The sequence below is a fragment of the Opisthocomus hoazin genome, chromosome 12, assembly GCF_030867145.1.
Source record: "Opisthocomus hoazin isolate bOpiHoa1 chromosome 12, bOpiHoa1.hap1, whole genome shotgun sequence".
Classification (NCBI taxonomy): domain Eukaryota; kingdom Metazoa; phylum Chordata; class Aves; order Opisthocomiformes; family Opisthocomidae; genus Opisthocomus; species Opisthocomus hoazin.
Genome location: NC_134425.1, coordinates 12629201 through 12656500, shown reverse-complemented (window position 1 = coordinate 12656500; position 27300 = coordinate 12629201). Strand labels below are relative to the sequence as shown.

At 43.2% G+C, this 27300-nt stretch overlaps 2 protein-coding genes across 3 annotated transcripts; one reads left to right on the top strand and one right to left on the bottom strand.

Moving 5' to 3' along the window:
- Nucleotides 1-42: 42 nt before the first annotated feature.
- On the top strand, nt 43-17224 carry TK2 (thymidine kinase 2). The gene is made up of 10 exons (XM_075434233.1): nt 43-178; nt 839-876; nt 1779-1853; nt 3274-3327; nt 4857-4946; nt 6388-6461; nt 11993-12081; nt 12389-12468; nt 13763-13843; nt 14247-17224. The coding sequence occupies exons 1-10, from the start codon at nt 43-45 to the stop codon at nt 14343-14345; spliced, it is 816 nt and encodes a 271-aa protein (XP_075290348.1). The 3' UTR covers nt 14346-17224.
- A 2889-nt stretch (nt 17225-20113) lies between these two features.
- Nucleotides 20114-26071, bottom strand: LOC104338260 (uncharacterized). 2 transcript variants are annotated; one of them, XM_075434231.1, is made up of 2 exons: nt 25590-26071; nt 20114-23714 (listed from the first exon to the last, which is right to left on the bottom strand). In XM_075434231.1, the coding sequence occupies exons 1-2, from the start codon at nt 26052-26054 to the stop codon at nt 22206-22208; spliced, it is 1974 nt and encodes a 657-aa protein (XP_075290346.1). In that variant the 5' UTR covers nt 26055-26071; the 3' UTR covers nt 20114-22205. The 2 variants fall into 2 exon arrangements, with proteins under 2 accessions (XP_075290346.1, XP_075290347.1); XM_075434232.1 differs by having other exon boundaries at nt 25749-26071.
- Between the last annotated feature and the right edge of the window lie 1229 nt (nt 26072-27300).

Genomic DNA, 27300 nt, shown 5'->3' with positions numbered 1-27300 from the left:
GCGGGGCCGGGCCGGGGCCGGCGGGTCAGGCGGGGATGGGCCATGTGGCGGCGGGGCGCGGCCTGGGCGCTGCGCGGGGCCCGGGGCCGGCGGCGTGCGGGGGGCGGAGCGGCCGCGGGCTCCTCGGCGGGCGGCCTGGCCCCGCGCTCCCGGCCCGGCCCCAGCGGCGCCGGCGGCTGTGAGTGCCCGGGGCGCGGGCCTGGGCCTGGGCGGCGGCGGGGAGCCGGCGGGAGGGGCCCTGCGCGGCCGCCTGGCTGGGGGCTGCGCGGGAGGCAGCAGGGAGCGGCGGTTTGCGCTGTAGGTTCGGCACCGGCAGCGGGGCGAGGAGCCTGCGGGGCCCGCCCGCTCCTCCCGCGGCCCGGCCGCTCCCCGCCGTGCTGCGGCACCGCAGCCGCCGGCTTGGCTTGGTTTGGAGGGGTCTGGGGGTGCTCGCATCGCCTGCGCCGGTGTTACAGCATCGCTGGTCTCGGAGGTGACCTGAAATCCCGCTCCGTGGCGGCTCCGGAGCCGGCCGGCGCCGTCCCGGGGCTGCCCGGCGCTCCCGGCTCGCCTCCGGCCCGGCGGCAGCTGGCTGGGCTGTGGGGGCTCGGCGCGGGGCTCTGCAGCGCCTGGGACATGGGAGGGCTGAGGCTCGGACCGCGTCAGTGTGTGCCACAGCCGCTCTGCTCCGTGACCCAAAGATTACCGAAACCGCGAGGACTGGCACTTCAGCAAACCTTGGTGTTAAGCAGCAGAGAACCTGAAAACCCGTGGAGGGGCTCACGTGGGGAAGCTCAGTGTAACCGTACGTTACAGAGACCTCCCTCTTGGTTGTAACTCCCGTTTGTTTCTGTTCTAGATAAACATCTGATAAAAGGAGATGGTGGAAAGACAGTCGTAAGTATCTGTATTTTGTTCAGAAAACTTTGTACACCGTGCGGCCTCTGACTGTGGTGTAACCCGAGCGTATGTACACTGGCAACGGTTGGCGGTGGCCGTTCTGCGGGGCGGTGTCCGGGCGGTGGGTCCCTCGCCGGGTCTCGGTCGGTGCAGGCCGACGCTTGTCCAGTCCCAGAAACTGCAGTAAGGTCGCGAGGGATTTGTGCCAGTGCATGGTGCTGTGTGGGGACAAGTGACGGTCTGGGGCCATGCTGCGTCTGCAGCCTTGCAGTTGCTCTGTCCAACCCTGCCTGTGCGTTTTGGGAGGTGTTGTTTGTTTGTTTGCTTTTTATCTGGAATCACATTATAAATTATTTTAAAGCAGCTATGAATTATTTTAAGGCAGCTGAAACTAAATTCCCTTTAATTGGGAAGGTTTCTAAAAATAAAAATGTAATACAACTTAAGGTTTACGCGATCTGTTTAATGATGCCAAAATGATTACTTCGTTTGGCATTTATTTTAAGTTGAAAGTTAAGCTGAGGTCTGCGAGGGCGAGTTGTGGGCGGCAGCGTGGTGTGGGCATGGGAGGAGGGGCAGCAGCAGCTCGGTAGCCCCCCTCTGACACCGGTGGGAAGGGGCTGGGGTGTGGAAGCAGGGGGGCAGCTGGCTCTGCAGGGGTCCCAGGCAGCGAGGGTGCCCCATGCCTGGCAGAGAGACCGTGGTGTGCCGGGAGGGAAAAAGGGGTGGTCTGCGACAGGTCGCAGCACCCAGACTGATCCCCAGTGTCTTCCTATAAAATAATCTGTTTACGCTGTAAGAAAATAATGTGATTGATATGGAAAGATTATATTTTGACGTATGCCGTTTACTACTACGCGATAGCATGGTTTTTAAAAGATGGTACTGTATTTCATCAGATCTGTATCGAGGGGAACATTGCAAGTGGAAAAACAACATGCCTGGATTATTTTGCACAAACTACCAGCATTGAGGTACTGGATTTATGTTTCTTTGTCTTCATCTACATCATTGAGCAGCTGCTTGTCTTGACAAAATTGACAGGTTTAGAAGTGGTGTCCTCTCTGAAGTGAGTGAGAAAGGAGCAGCAGGCTGTGAGCCGCTGCACCTATGGGCGCACGTATTTGGCCCCCTCTTCCCCTCGCTATTTATAGTCAAATTGTAGAAGAGAAATCTAGGTCACATGTCGTATAGGACTGGATGCTAAAACACCAGAAAACCTGTGGGTTAGAGTTTGTACTGCTGTAAAGTAACAGCAGCCCACATGGGTTGGGCATGTTTGGGCATGCTTGTTTGCTGTTTCATGTCACTTAAATCTTATATGTATCTTGTCATAAGCAAAGATGAAGAAGTAATGATGTAAAAATACTGCTGTCATGTAAGTGAGATCCCAGTAAATGGATGGCTTTTTAAAAAGTGAAAAACCTGTAAGAATTTTTTTCTGGGGATTCCTAAGACTGGTATGGTTTTGTTTTCATATTGCTTAGAACAAGATTAGGGGAAGGGCGGGCGTACTGTTTTTTTTAACAAAATTGAGGTCAAACCTCAGTGAGCAATTGCTTTTGTGTACATCAGATGTTAATACTTTTCTCAGTGGACCTGGGAACACATTTGTGAAGTTGTAGGATTCCTCATAGAAATGCTGGGTTGCCAGATGTTGTTTGGTATTTTAGCAGGAATGATCCTTATGGAATAAACAGCTATTAGCCCAAAGGATAGCAAACTTTAATTTGCATATAGCGCAATATCTTTTAAAAAGCTAGTTAACTTCCCAGGCTTACCAGATTCTCTTAGGCTGGGCTCTACAGTGTCATTGGAGGTTTAGCCTGTTTGGACCAGATAAGACTCCTGTGATTTTACCTATTAAGGGTAGAAGCTTTTCTGATGCATTTTATGGAAGTTTTGAATACATCTTGTTTGCTAGATCACAAAAATAAAATGAAAAGTTATATGATAGCATTCTAATCCTCTTCCTTTGCTGACAAGTGTTACTCTCCGAGAAATTAATTTGTGAGGGAGCAGGTCGTTGAAATGCAATTAGTACTCAGCTAAGACATTCTTTCCTTACATCGTACTGATTTTGACTCAAAAAATTGAAATTATATCCAGGCTTGTTAGATAATTAGTCCAGTGTTTTATTTTGGCCGTTTAAAAATGCTAAAAAGATGTTGTATAATGATATTTCTCTATTTTTTGACAGTGTTTGTTATTACCTTGTATTGTATTACAGGGTTCAGTGCTGTTTTTTGAAGAGGGGTGAGCTTTCCAATAGAAGTCCTGAATACTCTGACTTACAGAATCAGTATTCATTAAAAATAGTTGTAGATTTGTAGGGTCATATTAAGTATTTTGAACTTGAAACGTGTTTAACATGGAGTAATTCTTCTTAACAAGGTTTTGACAGAACCAGTAACTAAGTGGAGGAATGTTCGTGGTCATAATATCCTGGTAAGTGGCAGAAATTAATTCTAGAATTACAATTACTGTTCTTTTAGAAAGACACGCATGAAGACTCTTTACCAGTCAGCAAAGGTGTGGTCATAATCTCATACAGCAAAAAATAAAGCTTCATGAGGCAGAAGATCTTTTGCTGTGATTAAGACAGGCATATAATAGAAACATTGTGTATAAAGCGTGGTTTTAGCAAGAACTGGGTCTTTTACTGGTTGTGAGCTAAAGAAATTCACAGAAAGGTAAGTCCTGAGTGTGACAGTTGTTTCTAAATCTACTTACGCCTGTTTGGAAGAAGGGAAGAGAGACATTCAGAGTGAGGGGTGGGTCTGATCAGTTAATATTGTTCGACTGCTGAAGATGAGATTCAGTCCTGCGAAGTGTTGAGAGCTTCTGTTGTCGTTTGGGTAGTGAGTGTTTCTTCGAACCGTTCCCCACAAGTATGTCCTTTTGTCACAGCCCTGCTTGGAGATGGCCGGGGCTCTGACTCCGTTGGCAGATACGCTGTTGCTGGGGTGATTGGGGTGGTTGAAGTGGTTTCTGATGTCAGTCTTCCGTGATTGTCTGATCACCTCCAGAAATCTCATCACTGGCTGAGATGGGCATCTGTGCTCCAGCTCACATGGAATTTGCTGTCAACACAGCGGTGTGGATACGCCCTGGACCACACCTGCCCAAACGTGTGTTTGATGCAATTACTGCTAGCGTAGGTCCTCTGGAAAAGTAAATGCTCTCTCCGAGGAGTTGCTGATGCTTTACTTTCTTGTTATCAGTAAAGGGGTGGGGTGTGGCTGTGTCACACATCATCGCAGCAATCTGTGCACTTCAGAATACTTTCTGGTCTTGGACAAAGAGAGTAGAAAGAGGTCAGGTCTGTGGACTGACGCCCTGCTGCTGACGTAGAGTTTGTCACCGCAGCAAATAGACAGCGAGTGATGTCTTATTTTGAGTCAGATCTTCTCTCTGCTTTGCAGGGTACATGGTTGCTTGTAAGTGTTTGTGTGTTTGTGGAATTGCAGCAATCAAGAAAGAGTGGAAGATCTGAGAACTGCTTTGAGGATCCTTTGGGAAGAACAGTTGTCTGTGTTAAAAGACACATTTTCTGAGGTCCAGACCATACTTACTGGAACCCTGTATGCATTTCTGGATGGACTGAGAGTCTATCAGCGCACAAAAAAAGAGTAGTAGATACCTTTTTAAAATTACTAAACGTATTTGAACTGTCTTAAATGAGCTGTGCCTTGGTCTTGACCGTTCCAGGTGCAGTGTAACTAATTCCTGTTGACTTCAGTAAGCGTTCCAAGTGCCCCGCTTAGGGTCTGTGAGGACCAGGACTGTAATTCTTACATCTGCATTGTGGAGAGCAAATGAGCATTTAATTCTTGTTGGACCTGGTGTCAGCTGTTTTTGTGCACTGCTTTTAGCAATTTTGTTGTAGGTGAAAAGCTTATGAAATACTCAACTTCACCTTTTTTTGCTCTTTGACCTAACAAAAATGTCTGTCTCGCTTCCACCTCTAACCCCAGGGCTTAATGTACCAAGATGCATCGAGATGGGGGATAACACTGCAGACTTACATACAGCTTACAATGTTGGAGCAGCATACCAGACCAATGGTAAATAAACATATTTTTCTTTCCATTTAAAAGAGACTTAGATAAGGTTATGAGTAATAAGTATTTTTAACCTTGTATCCAGAAGTTAAGATGCTGTTTGCAAAGACGTTGTTGATGTGCTCGACACGTGCTCCAGGAGGGGCGAAACATCTGCCTCCTACCTGATCAGAACTTTTACTTCCCAAAACTAATACTGCTTTCTTTTGCACAGTCCTTATGAGCAAGACTTGCACATACCTCTTCATCATCGCACGTCAGTGACTTGTCTGTAATTGGTCTCTATATGTAGCTATTCAAACCTTTGGCAAACATTAGGTAATCTTAAAGATACTATTGTTGTTCATTCTACTGCTCCATGCTGGTTAGCGCAATTTTAGCCATTGCTTCTCGTATTTGTCCAAAATACTCCCACTAAAATTTTCTATTGCTTTTTTTCAGATGTTTTGCATCCTTTTTTGCTTACATTTTTTTTTCTGTAATTTTACCTTTTTTAGTAGGATCTGTTAGTTTCTCTTTCCTTCAGACACCTTTTGATACCTTCTGTGCCAAGTCTTCCATTCCCTGATCACAAGATCAGATCTTGGGTGGCATGCTTATATCTTAATGACTGATCTTGCGTTATGTTTTCTGAGTTTGTGTCAGGGCAAACTTTCAGAATTACCACCTATGATAGCGATACCACACATATAATCATCAGCTTTTTTGAAGAGGGTGTTTTCCAAGATGATAGAAATCTCACTCTGTTGCAGAAAAAGCTCGTTCAGAAAGTCCTGAGGGTCGCCCTGCATTTCAGCCTGCGCTTTGCTGTCATTTGCCATTCGAGCCTTGCTGGAGCAATTGTTGCTTCCATGGTCGTTAATGTGGGGAATAGCATTAATTGGAAAGAGCTCTGCCAGGGCTGCCGTGCTCTGCAGGGGCCAGCTGGTGTCGGAGAATCTCTCTTCTCCAAAACGAAGCGCTGGCTAAGGCCAGTGCTCTGTCAGTTGTAATTATTTCTTTAAAAAGTTCTGTTTTGTTGTTACAGTTGTTCTGATGTTAGGCCTGTGCTGTTGACACAGCAACACACCTGAAAGTGGCAGCAATTCTGGTAGCAGTAGTTCCTGTTGCTCTGCAGATCCTAAGTGGATTGCTGCTTTTTTGTCCCCCTGGTTAACTCCGGCTGCTCAGCTGAACGCTTCTGCAGTTTCCTTTGAAACTTGCGTATGAAGAACAGGTCAGTTATGTAGGTGTTTAATAGTGCAGTGACCACCAGTAAGAGTAAGAATACTTGCTTTTGTGGTTCCCTACCTCCCAGTAAACTTGTTTATCCCAGGATCAGGAAGAACTGAAAATGCTATGTATTTCATAATGTAAAGGACATGATGTGCAATGTGAGCTTGAAAAGAAACAAACCTGCTGAAAAATGTAAACTAGTCAGTGACTGTCAAATTCTGTTTTGTAGATTTCCTCCGTACGAATGATGGAGCGATCAATTCACAGTGCAAAATACATTTTTGTAGAAAATTTGTATCGAAGGTATGGTATATGGTTTTCTACTTTACTTTTTTTAGCTTAATTAGATTTAAAAGTATATATATAATTGACTGAAGATTTCTTTGGTAATTTGCATCTAAGTGGTCTGTGAAATCTGTCAGTTCTATGTTAGAGGGGCAGTGTCTTTTGTACAGGACATGCTGCCCACTGGTAGAATAAAACCTGTAGGGTATGGGCCAGGTGAGAGCCTTTTCCAGAAGTGCTCTTGTGTGTTTAGAACATCGTATTTGTATTTAGAATTTATTGAAGTTATCTGCTCTCCAGCTGAATACAGAAGTCTTGCTTATATCAAATACGTACTGAACAGGTGAAAAAACTATGAGGATATAAAGAATAACCCTGTAGGAGGGAGGGAACTAGACAGCATTATCCAACCTAGCATCCAGGATTGGCATTTCTGGCAAGCAGGAACTTGAGTGACAAGCAGGAACTCAAGTCACATGCTGTTGCTCAGAGTCGGCATTCACAGGATGGAAACAGACGGCAAACGTTGGTAGGCTGCTGCGGAAAGACAGACCAGGAGCTGTTGGTCTCTAAATGCCACTTGCTGAATTGGGCCCCCACCCACAGGTGTGCTTCAGCCAGAGGTACAGCAGTCTGGCCTAACCCGAGTTGTTTTATGCTGGAGGATAAGGCTGTGGCCTGAAATAGAAAAAGCATTTATTATCTGGGTGATGTATAACTCATCCATCCCGTACTAACTAAAATAGTGCAGTACTCAGCACTGACTGGTTGGGGTGGTTTTTTTGTTTGTTTAGAATGCTGACCTTCTATAGAGAAGTGTATGGAATAGGTGGTTGTTTTAGTGGATTTTCAGTGGTCTAAAGGGACAAGACCAGTTTCTTGCCCTTGTCCGTGGGGAGAGTGGCTCCGTGCCACAAGATGGCATCCATGCTACATAAGCTTCTAGTCTTCTACTGGAACTGCTTTGAAAGTTGAGAGAGTCACAATAGGATGCGAGGCAAACAGACATTATTTATCCCAGCCTGTAAGCAATGGAAATGCTCTGGAATGTCTTTCTCTTTTTTTAATTATTGATTATTTTTTTTTCATTATAGACGAAGTGCTGTTGTCCCAAAGACTGAGAACTTTATTGCTGTGAGGCTAAGTCTGCTTGTCTCAACTCTATGTATTAATTTTGTAATGACATTTTTAAAGGCACCTAAGATGTTTCGTGGCTTCAGCACTTTTTAATGTTGGACGGAAGGCATTTGCTTTCTTTTATTACAGCAAGCTAGAAGCCAATGCTGATGCTACCAATAGGAAACCAAAATGTAATGTAAGGCTGTGTAAAATGATTATAAATAAGACAAGGAAATATTGGGGCTATATGAAAATAGCTATTTTGAGTCACATTAAAAAAAAGTAAATCTATCCTGTCTCTAGTGGTGGTCAGAAGTACTTGAAAATAGTGTAAGAACATTTATGGTAATTTCTGAGTAGATCCAGTAACTAACTTTTTAGAGACTTCATCATGCAGCAGTGGTTTCTCTGTATTTAGTAACCCACAGGGAATTTCTTTGCCATGAAACTGTCCAGTCTCTCCCTAGCCCGTGTAAACTTGTAGTTCCCAGGATGTCCTATGGAAAGCAGTTCTACAGCTTTATGCCCTGTTGTTTGATCACTGCCCTGTCCTGACATGTTGTAGTTCTTTAAAGATCAGCTAGAGTTGTCTCAAAACCCCATACTTACTTCTGTGTACAGGAAAGAAAACTGCATATAAGAAAAGACAGGATGATAGTGGGAGTGTGGAAATAGTAGTAACCACAACTACAGCAGAAACGACGCCCATTCCGGAGTTAGGAAAGCGCACGAGGTCTCACGCTGGGAGGAAGTACTGCAGGGCAGAGGCAGCACCCCCGTGACTTAAACCAACTGCTGTGGAGCCCATAGCAGAGGGTAGGGAAAGTCATCTTAGCAACTGCAGGTTTGTTCATCTGCCTCAGTATTTGGCACAACTTTAGAACGGAAAAGAATGACAGAAAGAATAATTTCAGATTTGGACAGAAATGTGAAGTCGGCGACCAACAACACATCATGTTAGACTAGTCTAGTAATTGTGTGTTGTAATGTCCTCCACCCCCCAAACAAAGGCAGGCTCATCAGTCTGAAGTTATGTATTTATAGAAGAGTTATGTATTTATAGAGGAGGTTTTCGGAGACTTAATGAATAATTACTCGTAAGTGCAGGAGCTGGCGTAATGTGATAAGAAATCCCGTTGAAGGGAGACATCGAAAGGGGACGTATCAGGCTGGAACGAGGTTACTCGTGTTGGATCAACCTTTGGATTGATGCTTTGGTACAAAGGGTGGGAGTATGCTAATAAATTCTGTCATTGAATTGACAACAGAAATTTCAACTAGAAGATGAAAGATGATTAAGTTGGAAAGCAGAAAAAACCCCACATCTTTTTAGATATTTATCGATAGATAAAAATTGATCACAGAATAATGCTGATATTGTGTAGCATGGCGAAGAGTAAGTACGACTCCTGGAAGTATCTGGCAAAAAGCTTCCAGGAGGGAGATGGAAATACTGGTGCTTTTGTATGCAGCTTTGATGAGAGCTTTTCAGCATTACTTTGTACACTTCTAACTGGTCATTCATGATCTATGAACTAAGACTGAAACAGGTGTGAAGCTGAAATGCTGGAATGATCAAAAGAATGGAAAGCCTGTTTAAAGAGGCAAAGCCAGCTTGACATATTTGTATAGAAAAGTTGGGAGAATACACTTGTCACCTATGGGCACACCGGGTGCACGCAAAAAATGGTAATTATTGAAATTGGAAGGCTGTAGTAACAAAAGAACAATTAGCTACAAAAAGGCTGTGGATACATTAAGGGCTAAAAATTAGAAGACAGTGTCTTAGCCGTCAGAGGAACAAAGAGAAAATACAAACTTTGCACTTGATACTTTTATGTAGAAGGACAATAGTGCCCTGTGGCAGGGAGAGGCATTACAACTTAAAACAATTGCTTCCCATGCTGTGTTTTTTTTTTTTGTTCAATTGCTGCATGAAAATTTAAAAAATCATTCTGTAAATAAACAGACTTTGTGAAGGAAAATGCCTTTGTATCCTCCAGAGGCTTTTTCTCTCCTTGTTGCTATTTTCTAGAAGGAATCTCCTGTCTCTGTAGGGGAGTGATCCTAATGCTTGTGCAGGCTGGTCAACACGCAAAAATCATGCAGAGAGCACAGGAGAAGTTGCCCATTGTAGAAATTGAATTATGCCTGTCTGATGGAAGGTCTGGAAAATGAAGCTGACCTGACACATCTTTAAATTTTGCTGAAGATATTATCAAAGCCCCCCCTCAGGCTCAAGCTGTTCAACAGGTATCTTTAGCAAAGGGTTTGTTAAGTAGCTCTATCGAAGGCATTTTCCCATTAATAGTATGTAAAAACGAAATAGAACTTTTTTATTCAAAATAAGACTCGAACTGAATGGGGTAAGCATGCTGCAAAGAGCAGAGGTTCTTTTCTGCATTCTGTTTTTGTAAGAGAAGGTATTGCTTAGGGTCCCAGTCTTAAAGATGGAGCAGAATCCCTTATCTCTAGTCTAGCTCTTCTTTAGGAGAACGATTGGTTTAAACACAGGATGAAGAGCTGCGGGAATATTAGGAATACCAGCTCCTCTTTGATCCAGTGTCACTCAGTATTTGTGTTTTGGCTTTGCAGGCTTTTTCCCAGAGGGAGAAGTAGAGTAAGATTTACGACGATGATGGAAGGCTTAAATTGTGAGCAATTGCTGTGAGCTGCTTCGGCATGCAGAGATATGCATGAGTGTTCGAGTTCTTACTGCGATTGCACATCTTGAGTTTAGCACTGAGAGAAACGCTCATGTTAGGTGTAAAAATGTAGAAGAAATTTAAACGTGTGCACGTGAGTATGCATGATATGTTATAGGGTAAACACTAGCAATTCGGTTTGTCCCATTTGAACTCACTTATGAATAAAGCTTGTTCCATTCATGTTTAACTTTTCAGTAACAACTTTACTTGTCAAGTAAAGGAAAGGAAGGAGTCAAATGGCAGCGAATTTTGGAAATGAAAGCACCCTGTAGTGTCTTTTACATTGCCTGTATCTTCATGGATCTTGAGCCTGACCCAGAATCCTCACAAGATTAGCCAGGGGACTCCACTGGCACAGGGGAGGCAAAGGCCTGTTGTCTGACGGGCAGCTCAGTGCAGAATTGATTTGGATGTATCTGTCTTAGGGTAAGAATAGTGGGGCTTTTTGTTACTTCTGATTCCTTTTGACCTTCCTGTTTTCCCCATGTATCTTGGAGAGAAGTAGCAGAATCGGTACTTGGCTTACGTATATACTGGCTACCCAGAAACAAATGCGACGGCTATATTAGAAGAATAGCAGTGAATTGTGTTACCCGGTTCTTGGGTGCTTTGGGAGGCAAGATATTCAGCTGGATGGCAGATAAAGAAGGGAGGTGGTACAAATACTGGGTGTGTTTTCTTGCATACTTAAGTGGAAATATCTTTCTGGATTATCTTTGCTCAGTTTTACTGGTAATCAAATCGTGTTGCCAGGAGAACAGTTTAGAAATCTGTGGAATCTTTGTCTTCAGCGCTATTTAAAATGTTGCAACTGATCTTAATCATTAGCTGGAGACAATGGGAGCCTCTCAACCGCATCTCTTTTTTACATTTCTGTTGCAGAGGCATTTAGGAAAGAGTGTGGAGTATGTGTTAGTATCACCAGTTTTGAAGACAGAACAATGTAGAAGTAGGAATATTTGACTAGGAATATGGTAATAAGTGAAAGTTCCGATACTGATAAAAACAAAATGTGTGATTCTTACTGTGTCCTCTATAGACTCCCTTTTACATGAGTTGTTTGAGATTTTATTATTCTTACTGAGAGAACTTTGGGACAATTGTCTCCAATACTGCCTATACTCTTTCACATTAAACCTGTTGAATATTTCAATACTCTTTCCACAAATATTTCTTACAGTGGGAGTAAATTTTATTTACATGGTGTCATTATTTTTTCACTGCTCTTTACTACAGTTTCTGTAACGAATTGCCAGTACTGCTTAGTAAACCCAGCCTTTCTGGTGACTTGCGCTGCAGTAGTTCGGATATACTTCAAGTGATCCTGATGTAAAGAACTTGAGCAATAAATACCATTGATGCTAATTTATAGTTATTGTATAAATGCTGCCGTGGTAATGTTTTTCTTGTTAGTCACCAAGTAATTATTTCTTAACTGTAGTGGGAAAAATAATTAATGTTTGTAACTGTTAATAAAAGAAACGTTGTGTTAGTAAGTACTTTTTTCAAAAAAAAAAAAAAAAAAAGAGAAAAGATTTGGTCTTCCTGTTGTACACAATGCTTTATGAGGCCCTGAACTTGGGTGGGCATAATATTGGTCTTGTTCTCATTTCACATATGCTGGAGTACATTGGGAGTAATTCTAGTCAAGTGAAAAAAATGTGAGTTTAGAATTGATGTGTGCATGCTGCTCAGTGAGAGATGACTTTTATGTTTATTCAGCGGAAAAATGCCCGAGGTGGATTATGTTGTCCTAACGGAATGGTTTGACTGGATCCAGAACAACACTGATGTTGCAGTTGATTTGATAGGTAAACTTTTGATGGGATCTGGGGGGACATGGTTGTGGGTGGGTTTCTGTACTGGGAGAAAAAGTAATTCTTGTTTCTTGGGTCATAAATAATGACATTATTCAATACAATAGTGGTTGCGATGTGTAGCATCAGAGAGCATGAATTCGTGGATGGTTCATGGATTGATTAACAGTAATGCCAAAGGGGAGGTTCAGTGGTGGTACCTAAGTCAGGATTCTTTCCTTCTACAGCTTGTGAAGTAAGTTTCTTCTTTGCTTTTAAAGCTGATCCTTGAACATAACTACTATAATTTTCATTATGGCAGTTTATCTGCAGACTTCTCCTGAAGTTTGTTATGAGAGGTTAAAGAGAAGATGCAGAGAAGAGGAAAAGATCATTCCTCTGGTAAGGAGTTCCTTCAATATATGTGGTTACCATGAGCTTTAAAAATACGATGATTTCAATCTAAATACTAAAATCATATCCTGAGTGTATTGCCAAAATGTGGTGCAGCTGTTTCCATTGCAAACTAAAACTTCAGTATTTAATTTTGATTTATTTTATAAAAACTATCTATCGTGCACACTGACTTTCCCAAGTGTTATGTCTTAGTAATCAGTGTACCATAGCTGACTGTTTAGGTGGAGTATTAATCAACTGTTGATCTTCACTAAGATGTAAAGAGGCAGTTGCTTTTGTATCGTTAAACGGCATAAAGGCACCCAGTTGAAGCACAAATCCCTGTGCATGCAGGTGCTGAAGATTTATGTGGGCATGTTCTGTTGTCTGCTGTTACCAGGTTGTTTATGCATGAAAAGTGTCTCTGCTTGTGTCTGAAAACAAGCAACTGCTTGAAAATTGTTAGCATGGGAATCTGCTTAAAAATAAACTGTAGTAACTGAATGATCACTTTCTGTGTCACAGTTTACAGAATGGCCCTTCATTAAACAAATTTCCTCCTGAAGAAAGCCGAATGGGAAATAAACGTAGTTCCAGCAGATGTTCTGTGTACTGCAGAGATGTCCCGACTGTTGGGTGGTCCAGCAGAAGCCACTGTCAGTTGAAGACCCATGCAAGGAGCTAAATTTTGGGCCACATGAAATTTTGCCTTGTAGAACAAATCCTCTCTATAATAGATTTGAAGAGACATTGTGTTACCTCGCAGCTCTGCTGAGGGGTGGGGAGAGCAATCACGAATGAAAAATGTTTGGCTGTCTCCGTGACAAAAACCTAGTAGTTGGTGACAGGCAGGAGTGCTTTTAGAGGAAATTGAGTCAGAGTTAGGAGAAAGTGAACTGGGAATTTTAGGAAAATGTATTGACACAGAAAGTGCATTCAGTACATATTCTTTGCAGTCTTGCCCTTTTTGTCCTTGCTTGTCTTTGTCGTATTTTTCTCTGTAAATTACAATTTTGAGCCAGATTATACCTATGGGAGAGAAGCATGATTCTTGATCTTGAAAGGAGCAGAGAGCCCTGTTAGTCCTGTAAGCTCTGTGTCTTTGAGGTTCTTCATGGAGTAAAACCTTATACTGGGAATTAGTTTTTCTCAGAAACTTTCTGATGCTTTTTGTTTTTGCTAGTGGAAATATCTGATGCTGGTTTTTATACGTAGTTCTTAACTACTTAGCAAATATATAAAAGTTGCAATGTGTCTTTCATCCCTGGGCTTATGTGTTATTTGAATGCCTATTTTCTAGGAATATTTAAAAGCTATTCATCAGCTCTATGAAGAATGGCTCGTTAAACAGACACTGTTTAAAGTTTCCTGCCCAGTGCTGGTGAGTATTATTTTAGCTATAACCAATTAAGCACATGGAAGATTGTACTCTTCAAATATTAAGAGCGTTATTTATTGGTAGAAGTAAATAAATCTGCTTTTCTAATAACATTTGGAGAAGGAAGATCTCAGAAAAATGTTTACAGCTATCCATAGTGTATAGCATAGAAGTCTGGTCTTCCAGAATTCTCCTTTTTGGTGGCATTTGAGGGGTCTGTTCACTGTGATTGCAGGATCAGACACGTAGCTTTTCAATGAATGCCAAATTCTGACAGAAAGCAAATTGGACAGATCTCTAGGAGTGTATCGGTTTGGCTTCAGTGGTAGTCCTGTTCTATTCTGCGCAAAAGCAACCACGTTTTATGCTGTCAGTTATTTCTAATGTTCATGTTCTTCTTTTCAAGGTTATTGGAGCTGACCATGACATGCAGAAAATGGTAGAAAAGTATGAAGAAAACCGGGACCAAATATTAAATCCATATAATATGCAACACCACTTATAGAAGTCTGCAGTTGTATTTTAAAAAATATGTTTATGAAGTCTGATTTGGGGGCAATTCTGAGTATTTTTAATATTTCTAAATATAATGGGTTTTGAGTTACGCTTTGTAGAATGCTGTGAACTTACTGCTGTGAAATGTCCAGATACAAGTCATAAACAGAATATAAGCACATTCCCTTTCATGTGTTCAAGTTCTCCATCAGCTTTCCTGTGTCAATTCTACTCAGCTGAAATATGTCTTTCTCCCATTTCCTACTTCCTATAAGTAACCTAAGTTGTTTCTTTTTTTTTCCCCAATTACAACGCTGTTTTTGTAATTTGAAAGAAATAGTTCCATCCAGGAGGTGGGATGTCTTTTTTTTATTATTAGAGGAAGCAAATGAAGTGCATCAGGTAAAAGTCGCTTTGTTAAATAGGTCTTACCAGGTTGAAATAAGGGGGTCTTACTCTAATCCTACCTACTCTAGTGCACTCTCATTGAATTCTGTGATTTTCTTCTGCTCTGCATGAAATCACAATGTAGCTGTAGTTTTGAAGGTAACTGTGCACTACTATAGTCCCACTGAATTCATTGGCAAAAAAAGTGTAACAGTTTTCGTAAGTGATTGCAGAATGGCTCTGAGGCTCTTTTTTTTAAGCCAGGTTTTTATAAGGGCTTGTTTCTCTCTAATGTTCATGAAATCACCAGCCCTGCTATGGCTGAGTTGAGCACTACTGAAAACACAGGGTGCACAGAACTGTATTTGTTGTTCCTTTCAGACAGTTATAAAACCCCCTAGAATTAACTTATTTCTTAACTATTTTGGATTCTTCTATTGTACAATTTTTTGTAAAGGAAAATACAGATGGTTCTTTGGGTTTGCGTCTTGATCACTTTACTGTGACTTACAGGTACTTGGAGAGTAGAGAAAAATAGTAGGTGTTTTGTTCTTGCACTTGTTAGCTGAAGTGTTGCGTTGTCCTTATTTCTGCTTTACCCTCTGAATGTTGTCTTCAAGATAATCCTTTTAATGCAGCAGTTCTGACTGTTTTCACATTACTTTTTCTGTTTAATTTGAGGGGAATGATTCTTGAAGTACAATATATGATTTTTTTCCCTGGAATAGTTTTGATTGGTTGAATTGGAGCAAGGTTGACAGTGCTTTAAAACACACTTATATTGATATAGTTGAGCGTCTGTCATAGCTTTGTAGTGAATGCTTCTAAGAATGGCTGATGTCCAAGACTTCAGTTAGTACTCTGATCACTTATTGCAGACATTTGTCCATAACTTGTGGGAGGATGTAAATTTTCAGTTACTTGGCTTTTCCATGTTCCACCTGACTTTGAACAATATCTGATGGTATTGCTGCTTTTATTTTGCAGTTTTGTGGTATGCCTAAAAATCATTGCATTGAAATGACTGTGCCGTTTTCCAACTCAGGAAATGCAGTTCGTTTCTTGTTATTTCCATCTGGTGGAATGTTTTTTTTTCCAAATCAGTCCAACTTAATAATGATCAGTGCACTGAGAGAGCATTTCCTAGTGAAGTACTAAATTATTATACTAAAGCTTGTGAACCCAGTATTGCCATTCTGTTGTTCTGCTAGAATTCTAGCTTAAAAATAAGATTTTGCATGTTAAATAATTATCCGACTTATTGAAGCTTATTTGTAGAGGGACAGTAGTCATTCTTGAAACCTTCTGTTAAACTTTCAACGTTTTTCCTCTGTAAGAGACCAAAAGAACCATTTATTTGGAAACAGTTCTATAAATTTGAAGTTCAGTCATTGGCAGTTTGTTCTTAATTCTAATTTCATTATGGGTTGTAGACGCCGAGGATGTATATTTTGCACACAGTCCAGAAAATATCACTTTGTTATTTTGTACAGAGAATCTTACAGTACAAAGAATCTCACTGTTATCTTTCAGCTTTTGAAAGAAATTTATGCTTGTTGGTCAGATTCTTTTTTCGCCCCTTTATTATGTCAAAACAGTAGTTTGGATGGAGGTTACTGATATTCGTAATTGGAATATAAAGGAATAATTTATGTAACTTATTTATTAGAAAATATAGATGTGATGAATACAGAGAGCATGTTTATTTTATGTTTTGCTATCCATTAATTTTCATGTATAGATTTACATATACAGGACGGTTGGGGTATTTAATGAAAACTGGGAACAAAACCACACACGTTGGTTTGTGTGTGTCATAAATGTAAAATGTTTGCAGTTAGCTATAGATGTGTAGATAAAAATACTGCAGTAATAACTAGTTGGTTTTAAGCTTGGAATGTATTTGCTTTTGTTTCCTGAAATCCCTCAATTGATGAGGGTAGGGAAAAAAGGGCAATCAGCATGAGTCTGATACTTTGTTTCTTTTATGACTGTCTAAGAAGCAGTAATTGGGTAGCAAGCTGCAAAATACCGTAGTAAGTACGTGTTTCTGTAGGCAGAGTGAGCTTCAGTGCCAGTGGAACGGGTAGTACAAACAAGCTGCTACTTCTCTTGGCTTTTAAGATTTGGTCCGTAAGTTGGATGTAGCCTGTACTTGTAGACTGAACTGTACATAACTCTTTCTGTATATATTTTGGCTATTCTGGAGTGTATATATAGGAATACATGGGATGAGTAGAAATTGTGGGTTTTAATTACTTCTGTCACAGTGAGTTCCATGTCTGAATGGCAATGTGTGTGAAAAGTGGCTATCTGCTTGTGTTGCCTTTTCTGTATTATATAGTTACTCTGAATAGATGATGTATTTTCCAGACTTTGGTATTTACTTTGCCCTGCTCAAGGTGTCTTAGCAAATCAGTAACATCTGGGAACAGCATATAAATTAACTTGAAGTAAGACAGAGACTGGCAAAAATTAAATCATTTAACAGTTACATTCTCAGCCTGGCCTTTTGTGTACTTTCTTCTAGCACGGGAAGCATGTTTAGGAAATCCTGATTAAACATTTCAGAAGTGGCTGTCCAAAACTGTAGGTCTTAAGAAACCTTGAAAATTGTTTTCACCAGTGTAATTAGCACACAAAACTACTGCCAACACCAGGAAATAATCCAGCACCTCTCTTCAGTGCCCTTCCTCCTGCAGAGACTGCAGGAAGTGCTGGGTATTCTGCCATCAGTTGCTATGAAAAGATTCAGACCCGAAGCTCTCTTGTCCCTCTCCTGGATAATGGCTCTTCTAGCAAGTTACTGTCCTGTTTCATGGCTTGGAGAATCCAGTCCTTCCTGCAGTACCTGGAGGTTTAAGTAAACATTGCGCGTTTCTAAAGCAGGATAAAGTCAGGTGACAATTAATGGTGATGGTGTTTCCCACCCCCCCCGGCAATTTGAGGGGTCTGACGGAAAGTTGTGAGCTTTTATTGGAAATGAGAAATTTAGTTTCAGAACAAAAACTGCCAGTTGGTAGATTAATTCCTACATAAGAGAAATGTAGTCTTCTGTGTCTAGTCCAGATCAATTTTTTAATTGATCATTTATCGTTTTTTGAAGAGGCTGGCATGCGATAATTATTTGTGCTGTATCAGGATCTGGGCACCATTTTGCTAAGTGTTGTGTAAACATACACAGAGGTTCAGTAAGGAGAGTGACAGAACGGAGGAGCTCTGTTGGTTACCTGTCTATTGCATACGTACTAGGTGACTTTATTTTTTATTTGTTACGCCAGAAGGCTTGGAGCTGAATCCTCTGCTCCACCCTACAGCCCTCTGCCTGGTAACGGTGATGCATTCCTCCCTCGCGTACACCACAAAAAGTACCGAGCTGTTAGGACGTCCACTGCGAGTACGCTGCTCTGCAGCTGGCACTATATTCCAGCCCAGTCCTAGTTTCAGTTTTTTACTATTTAATGCTGTGAAAAGGAGCCTTGTGGGATTTAATCGGCTATCTCGCTTAGAGAGCTGTGCCAACTGATTCCCAGTGGGTGGGACCTTTAGCTGTGGGGGTGGGTTACTGGTGGTTATTCTCCCAGTGTTTGGGTACAAGTAAGGTAAAAACTGATAAAGCAGTCTTTCAGAAATTGTCTTTGCATGGTGAGATAGCTCTGAACGACGATAAATCTTCATCAGTGCTTTGCAAGCCCTTGCCAGTCCCTCTCAGGTATGCTTTGTGTCTCGGGGAATTGTTTTTAAGATCATTGTTTATAATTCTGAAGAAAATTGTCATTTTTTAAAATTCATTTAGTGTTTGCGTGCTTTCCTGTTGTGTGGGTTTTTTGCGTGTGGGGGATTTTTTTTGTTTTAACACTGCAATTTGGTTTTCATTCTTGGCTTTAAAAACAACAAAGTCTGTTCTAAAACCAAGCTTGCCTTAAGCACCTTAGCTCCAGACAGGGTGAGGCTGTACATGTGATACGAATATTAAGGGGGGAAACGGACTATCATAAGAGACCCAGCAGGGAGAGGTGGTGCGAGTGAGTATCACCCGGCTACCAGCTCTGCTGCCTGAGCTCCGTGTCTGCACTGATCAAAAGCGAGTTTCTCTAATCCAAGGCTTGGGAGAGCTGAGCCGTTCACAGTGGTTGTGTGTAGCATATAAATTTGAGAACAGAATCAGCCTTCTGCCTCTAGGATGGAAAGACATCCAATCAGTCAGTAAATCCCCATTCAATTCAGAGACAATCAGGACCAGCTGTAGCACATTTAAAGCTGCCAGCTCACCAGAGGATAGGCACACGTTTTACAAACACCAACCACCTTCCCTTAGAAAGGGGCCCAGGCAGCCCTCTTGCTGGGTAGCAGCATTGCTTGAGTGGTTGCTCTTATTTAAGTCAGCCAAGGGGAGGTGCAGTGGTTACTACCAACAGGGACAGGAGGGCACTGGCAGATAGGGTCAGAAATCTTACGGCCCCTTCTGTCTGTCCCTCTTCTCAGGTCTGACTGTATTTACAACTAGGATTTTAAACCCAGTTCCACCTTACTCATGTACAAGCAGTTGTACAAAGGACTGTTGCCTACAGCCTATTAAATATGACTTATCTTTTATTTCAGCTGGTTTTCAAATCCCATCTCTTCACAAGCACCTTTAACTGTAAAGCGGTTGTCTCTTGTGACCCTGCAAATCTGCAAATACAAAGGTAGTTTCTAGTACAAGACCTCAAAACCCTACCATTTGTATGGGAAGAGAAGTTAAAGGTGTTGCTGCAGTAACAAACTCGGATGAAAATACCCAGAAGACTTTTAAGTGCATAGTAACTCTCTAGCTCTCCATACAAAGGCAGGCAGAACACTTACCAGTCCTGGCCAACCTACCATAAAGAGGAGAAACTTCCTCCATCCAGGTGCTCTCAAACATTAACAAAAAATAGATTCTCAGAACATGGCCATTTTATGTGTAATAAATTTTGTGCAGTTTATCTGTTTGGTGGACATTGTTCATCATTACTGTCTCCACTGGTGTTCCTGTGACTTGGTGGAGCTGTGGGCTGTGGTGCACTGTTAGCAAGTCAGGGCTATGCTTCCTCTCTTCTGAGAAAATACACCCTCTGTATTTTCTTTTTTCCATGTGAGGTGCCAGCAGTATGGCATTAATGGAGTTAGCTGCCCAAGAAGGTGTCTTTTCAAATGATAGTCTTTAGTTTCCTTTTTTATGGTTTTTCATGTGTAAGTTGCTGTTAAATACTTGTCCGTGTATGGCTACAGTAAAGCTAAAAATGGGATGTGTAGTATATGAATCCTGCAGTACTGATGGTCATCTAAATACTTAGGAGGCATCTTCACTTGTAATGAGAAGGGGTCTTGCAGTTTTAAATTAAGAGTTCCTGAATAATTGACAAGGTATGAGATTTAAAACACATAATTTTAATAACCCCCACAGGGGGAAAATATAACTTATAAAAACCAAAATGGTTAGGAAGAACACACAGGTATTGGAAGGAAGAGCAAGGAGGTTGTGGTGGGTTGACCCAGTCAGCAGCTGAGCACCTACACAGCTCCTTGGCCCCCCCCTCCCCAGCAGGGCAGCGGAGAATAGGAAGAGCAAAATCCGGAGGGCTTTTGGGTTGACAGAGAGGTTTAGTAAGTGAAGGAAAGAGAGGGGGGAAAAAAATGCAAGTGATGCAATGGCAGTAACTTGCCACCTCACACAAGCAGGCCAATACCCAGCCAGTCTGAGCAGTGGCCACTCTGGTAGCCAAAAAACCCTGCCTTCTGCTGCTGTTCCAGTTTTACTGCCGAGCATGACGTTACACGGTATGGGATATCCCTTGGGAGAGTTCGGGTCAGCTGTCCCAGTTCCTCATTGCGGGGTGAGGGGCATACTTAGAAAAAGAGAAGGCTGTGACGCTGCGCAGGCACTGCTCAGCAACAGCCGAAACACTGCTGTGTTATCAACAGTTTCAGCCACAAAGCCCGAACACACCACTCCAGGGGCTGCTCTTCTCAGTCCTAGCCAGACCCAGTACAGAAGTATTTTGTGCGTGCATGTTCATAACATCTGTTTCTGCCAAGCCTACCTTGACGTCACTTGATGCTAGCTTGGTCAAAGTTTTATTCCTCCTATACTGCTGGGATCAGGTGATAACAGGACTTCAGCAATTAGTTGTTCAAAATGCAGATCTTTGTTTTAGCTCCTGAGGTTTTTCTAGTGTAATCCATATGTTCCTCTTTGACTTTCACCCTCAAAAAAATCAATTATAAACAATATATACTAACATTATTTCAGCTAATATTGTAACTATATATGAAACAACAAAACATTCTTAGCATTGAAGTGCTACTGGAAAAGTTACTTTGAAGCTGTATTAAAATAACCTGTCTTTCTAGGTAACAGGTATATAGAGAAGCATTGAAGACTGTGCTGAAATAGAGTACCAGTGACCGTGTGCTTGTCTAAATTTAATTACATGTTGTGTATGACAGAAGTTCTCAATGCTGGGATTCCAGCTTACAGCTGATCTAACAGTCCTGCTCCCTTCTCAGCACAATGCTTTCCCACAGCACTCCCACGTACAGGATATCCCTTATCCTGGCTCTGATGCTCACTGGGACCCTTCTCTGATCTGTTTTTTTTCCCTCCCACTAAAATAGCAGACAGTGGCAATTTTTTGCCTTCCTTTCAGTGCGATGAAATGGCTTACAGAAAAGACCAGTGAACTCCAGAGCTGGTGCTTCTGGTAGCAGTGAACAATTACGATGCTCAGTGCTTCTCTTGAAATTTGTGGGGGTAGCCACAAAAAAATTTTGGTAACAAGTGGAGACAGGTATAAAACCTGTAATACAGGTTATTGCCTCTGTAAGATCTAAACTGTTACTCATAATGCAAAAATAAAACTAAAAGTGTTTACAGGGCTGTTTCCTTCTTTAAACCTAAAGGGATGTTATGAAACTTTCTAAACTTATTTTCAACCAAAACCAGGAGCAAGATTAGCTCGGAGCACAGCATCATAGGACTGTAATGAGTTAACAGAAGTACCCTCCAGTATAGCATTTGTAAAGCCATTAAGTTGGTTAACTTTTTCTGTCATTGTTCAGCATGCTATACTCGAAGAATTACTCCAGGAACAGGTCTGTAAAGCAAAAAAAAACCCAAAACAAAACATACACTTAACTGAAGAAACCTGTCTGGCATTAAGTACAGCCAGAAGGAATCTGGCTAATTAATTAAATCGATTTAAATTTATAGAAGTTGCCTATGCTTTAGAATGGTGGCTATTCAGATTTCGGTCCCAAAGGTTCCAGCTGAGAAAGGGCCTTTAAGAATTTGCTCAACTACTTCCCTTTTTTACTGTCCAGAAGTGGTGGTGTGTTTGGTTGTGGGTTTTTTTTCCTTTTAAACCATTTTGACAAAGCTAATTATCTCCTTGAAAAGATGATCAAGGCCACAAGTGAGAGGAAGAAATCCAGGCAGATTACAAATAAAGCACTGGTAGACTCAAGTGTGATGGCATAACATTCCTTGGTCGGTTTTGTCAATAATGACATAAGGCTCCTGGATTTCATTTACTTTTGAATTACAGTTCTCCAGCTTTACTTCACTGGGTTCGGGAGAGTCACGTTCAGGCTGCAAGAGGTTCCTCCTGCCCTGTGCACTGGTCCTTCTTATCCGTGGGGACCGAACATCAATACTTTGTGGTGGAATGTAGGTGAGGTGAGGGGGCTCTCTAACGTGCCTGAAGCACTCGGAGGCCGCATGTGCACCGGGAGCATCCATTAACAGTCTCTTGCTATCGGCACCAGTAGTGGCATCCTCCGTGTTGCCAGTAGTACAGCACAGATCTGAAGATGGCTCAGTATGTGCAGCTGCTCTGTTCTGCACCTGAGGATTAGTCAGCAGATATGTATGTTGTATTTTGGAATGATTAAATTCTCTCACATTCCTGTCACTTGTACTTGCATATGATACTGACTCAGGCTGGCCAGTTTCCTCTACTGGATACATAAGGTCTTCCTGAGTGTCCTTAATTTGTAGTTTCGTGAAGGTTAAAGACAGCTCACAAACTTCCTCTTCCCTAGGGACACTGCAGTTTTGGACAGATGCAATGTCCTTGTATGGCAGAGACTTCAGCTCAGTGGGTTCATCTGCAGGGTCCGGGTCTATGCAATTTATGGCATCGTTAATTTCTGCTTCAACTGATTCTTCAGGGACTTCTTGAGCTTTGTACTCCAAAGTGGTTTTGCTGTCACAAGAGCTGTCAGCAAATATTGCAAAGGCTGGCGGACCGCTTGCTCCTGGTGAGAGTGGCACAGGCCTGATCTCATTTGCAGTTGACTCTGCAGCGACGGCCAAAACACATTCTTCACTTAGACTGGCTCTTGGCTTTTTTTCAAAAGCTTTTGGAGAAAGATTCTCACTGAAAATAGGTGTTTGTCTTATGACAATGTCACTATATTTGATCAAGAAGTCCTCACTGTCTGAGCATTTGCCCGGAAAATGTACGGTGTTAATGACTTGCCTTTGGTGTTCCTGAAGCCTGTTAGTGGATTGAACAACTGCTGACTGAGGCATGTCATCTTTGATCTTCAGATTCCCAGCAGCTTCAAAGGATATATCACTATTAGTTGAAGACTTCTGTTGAGTAGCAAGGCACAAAGATGTCTCACTGTTGTCTTTATTTTCTAGATTTTCAGCATCATCTCTCTGGAGAGTCTGATCCTCTTTGTCCTTATCTTCATGATGCCAGTGCATTTGTGTTCTCTTCTGTAGGATCTTCTCCAAATTGCCATGTTTTTCTTCATTTGTCGTTTCAAGGATGGTTTCACACTCAATTCTTGCCAGGAATATTTCAAATGCAGTCTGCTTTGTTTCCTCATTGTTTCTCTTTTTGACAAGTGAAAACTCTGTTGCTGTTGTTGCGGTGTAACCTATTTTCTCCAGTACTGTTTTTACAATGTCATCTGGGAGCACAGACTGAATGTAGTAGACAAAATTACCGGTGAATGTCTGAAACAGAATGCAACATGGAAAAACAGGTGAACACTGCGGGGGTGGGGTGAAGCATGAAAGACTACCTAAAAATCAAAAGTACTTCAAAAAATATTTAAATCTTTTAAAAAAACTATGTTCCTAAAAGTCTGAATTTTTAATCAAAGTGATTGAGGCTTTTCTAACAGCATTATTTTGTCAGCCTCTGAAGCATTATAGCTTTGCTATAGCACATTAATTTCAGTGCAGTTACACCAGTTTAGACCTGCTGAGACACTGGCTAAGAGCATCAATATTCAAAAAGGGAGAGAGCAAGAAAATAATTTTAGTCAAACTAGAGAAACTCAGCAATAAGCCTTACGTGCTTTACTGAAGAAGTTTTTTAAACAAAGATTCATAGAATAAATCACTGAGATTTAATCTTTTCCTAAAGAAACAGACATGAGGCACTCACTGTTAATCTTATTTCTTAATTGGTGACAAGACTGTAACGTTTTCTTTTTCCATGGTTCAGACTCCTGCTGTAACTGTACTACCCCTAAATTAAGTTGCCATTTCTTTGAAAGCACCTTTCTGAAGGGACACTATTCTAGCAGAAATATTGCCAAAACATGCTCTCTTTGCACAAGCTGTCTGCAAAACGTGACTTGAATAAAATGCTGCTGCTGCTTCTAACAACTTAAAAAATCATTCAGCACTTGCTTGGTTTTCGAGCTACCCCAGCCATGAGGCCTACTTTGTAAACTGGAAGTGGTTTTTTGTCTGAAACGCTATGACAGGAGAGTCTATGTTGACCTAAGCATGACCAGCTCCAGGCAGGTCAGGTAGGAATGCCAAGTCAGGACTTCCAGAATCGAGGTACCTTATTTTCACGCTGCCCAGCCTGAGACTGACTTACCTGCTTCCTAAGACTGAGACCTAAGCATTGGTCTCCCATGCACAAGCTTGGGGGAGAACAAAACTGCCCCCCCAAAGGCCATTAACCTAAAAGACCAGAGTATAATGCAGGGCTGCGCCTCAGTCTGTTCTCGGATAAAGCTGTCAGCAGTGCCTGTCACTCCCCAGCTTCTGTTCCTTCTAGAGGGGAAGGAAGGAGCAGGCGCTGCGGGGGGGTGACATCAGAGCTGGCGAGAGGCAGCAAACATGAAGGAGTATTTCGTTCACAACCGGTAACTTTTTATCAAACCTGTATGTACACAAGATACTGGTGGTTCTCCAACTTGTGCCTTGCAGTAGAGCTATTTCAGGCCTTCAGCAGGCTGTCTTGCACTTTGGATCACTCCCGGTGGTCTTCAAAATTTGATTTTAATGAAGCCCACAATTCTTGTGTTATGAAAAGCTGAGCCCACTAACTGTAGACCTGAATATCTGATGCTTTGCCCTGTTTTAGGGAGGTGAATGAGGAGAATAGGAATCTACAGCTGTTTGGGAATCTGCACATGAGACCTGAGGGTAGGAAGAAAGGAAGAAAGAATGAAAGGGCTTTTCCTCACCAGCACCTGTTGCTGTAGGAAGGGAAATAAGTTTGCATGTGGGGCGTTCAGGGATTTTGTTTAAATACAAGTAGATTTTGGACGTGTTGAAGATTGCTGTCTCTGCTGCGCAATGAGATGTGTTCAGTGTGCTTGGGAAGAGGGGTAACCTTGACCACCATCCTGCCAAAAGCAGCAGCACTTCCTCTTCCGAGGGCGGTTTTCTTACCCGCTTCAGCAGCTGCAGTCACCAGAGCGAGGACAAGCGGTGACGTCCCTGGAGCAGAGAGACAGCGGCCCACCTGGCCTCTGGCAACAAACTGTCAGCAGAAGTGACAACTAATGCTAAAAAGCGGCCCCTCCTTACAGGCAAATTAAGGCAAAAACTTGGAGTAAGGGGAGCCGAAGCCTTTCACTGTACCTTTGTACTCGCCGGCCGCGCCCGAACCACGGCAGGTCTCCGGTCCCAGACCCGTGAGCTGCTCGGCGCTGCCGGGAAGGCCCGAAGTCCGCGAAGCCCAGCGGCCGCACAAGGCCTGCCCGGGGCTGGCTGCGCCCCGGCCCCGCCGCGCTCCCCTACCTTCAGCGACCTGATCTCCTTCCGCCACGGGGAGAGCAGCAGGTTGACGCAGAGCAGCTCCAGCACCTCCAGCGCCTTCAGCAGGCCGCGCAGGACGCCGCCGCCACGCTCACCCCGGGCGCGCCGGCACCGCTCCGCCACGCTGCGCACGTCCAGGGCGCCGCGCCGCCGCGGGCCCAGCAGCCGCCGCGCCCTCGCCTTCAGGGAGGCCTCGTCGCACACCGCCAGCTCCCCCTCGGCCCCTCGGGCCGCGTAGTAGGCCAGGTAGTCCCGCAGCACCTCCTCCTCCGCCGCCGGCTCCTTCATGGCGGCGCCAGACCAGCCGGGCCGCCCGCCTGCAGGCGCTGCCCCCCCCCGGCCGCGGCGCCGCTCGGCCCGCCATTGGCCGCTGCGCCGGCGCGTCGGGCGGTCAGTGGTGACCCGCCGCGTCAGTCAGAGCGGGGGGCGGGCGCCCCGGCGGACCGAAAGCGAAAGGCGGGAGGGTGGCGGGGGCGGTGCACAGCGCTGCGCGCGGGCGCCGCCTCAGCGCGTGGCGGCGGCGGCTCGAGGCTCCGTGCGAGGGCGGCAGCGGCGCTATGGCCGCGCTGGGGTGAGCTCTCTGGCTCCGGCAGCGCCGTGTTCCCAACCGCCCTGAGCCACCTCCGGCCTCGCTGCTGCACTGGGGCCCCGGCCGCTCTCCCAGCCGGCCCCCAGCGGCAGGTGTCCGCCATGGGCACGGGCCTGGGAAGGTGAGGGCCTGCGCTCATGGGCTGGGGTGAGGGTGAAAGCTGCCCTAATGGTAATGGTGCTGTGGGGTGAAATGAGACCATCTGCACCGTAGTGCGTTCCTTGTGCCTGTTTCGTTATTCTTTTTATTGTACGTTGCCTCTGAACTCCTGGGCAAGGTTTGGGTAGCGATCAGCTGAAAGAGACTCATGTCATCTGCTGTGGTGGCTGCGAAGTTTCCTGGAATGGGTTTGAAGTGGAGGTCGGGTCCAGCAGCTGGAAGACAAACCTGGCTTTGATCTGGACAATTTTTCTAATCTTTATTTTTGGAATCTGAATTTCAGAGTCATTTCCTGTGGCCCCTAGGATGTCATACACCTGTGTGATTTCATAAATTAGTGCCAGCATCGGCCTCCTGTGACCTTAATTTTTATTGTGGACCAGCTGGGCTGGTGTTTTCAGCGGTGTCTCTGCTGACTTGACTTGCTGCAAGTGTGAATTTGACTTGATGGTTTTTTAATGGCTCATATTGTTATGTATTGTCATCATTACATGATAGGTTTTAAAATGAATATCTGTCTTGCTGTTAACCACTGGGAATGTATGGCTTCTCCTGATTAAGGGAAATCTCGGGCTTACTTGACTGCAGTCCTGTTTCCTTCTTGCAGAAAGTGGCTGTGTCGTGTTGCGGACAAACTGGTTTTCTCTCTCACTTTCCAGGCAAGAGAGCTTTCCAAAAACATATGCTTTTGATTGTCTTTCTAAGTGAAATGTCATTAGGAAACAGTTTTGTAGAATTTGTGTATGGATAATTGCTATATAAAAATTGCTGATCTAGCCAAGAGGG

Bases quoted from the DNA above. Each gene is read 5' to 3' on its own strand.
- TK2 (XM_075434233.1), top strand. From the start codon at position 43: ATGTGGCGGCGGGGCGCGGCCTGGGCGCTGCGCGGGGCCCGGGGCCGG. The intron at 4,947-6,387 runs GTAAATAAACAT...TCTGTTTTGTAG, and splicing joins AGCAGCATACCAGACCAATG to ATTTCCTCCGTACGAATGAT. The intron at 6,462-11,992 runs GTATGGTATATG...ATGTTTATTCAG, and splicing joins GTAGAAAATTTGTATCGAAG to CGGAAAAATGCCCGAGGTGG.
- LOC104338260 (XM_075434231.1), bottom strand. From the start codon at position 26,054: ATGAAGGAGCCGGCGGCGGAGGAGGAGGTGCTGCGGGACTACCTGGCC. The intron at 23,715-25,589 runs GTACAGTGAAAG...ATTCTGTTTCAG, and splicing joins CGCGGCCGGCGAGTACAAAG to ACATTCACCGGTAATTTTGT.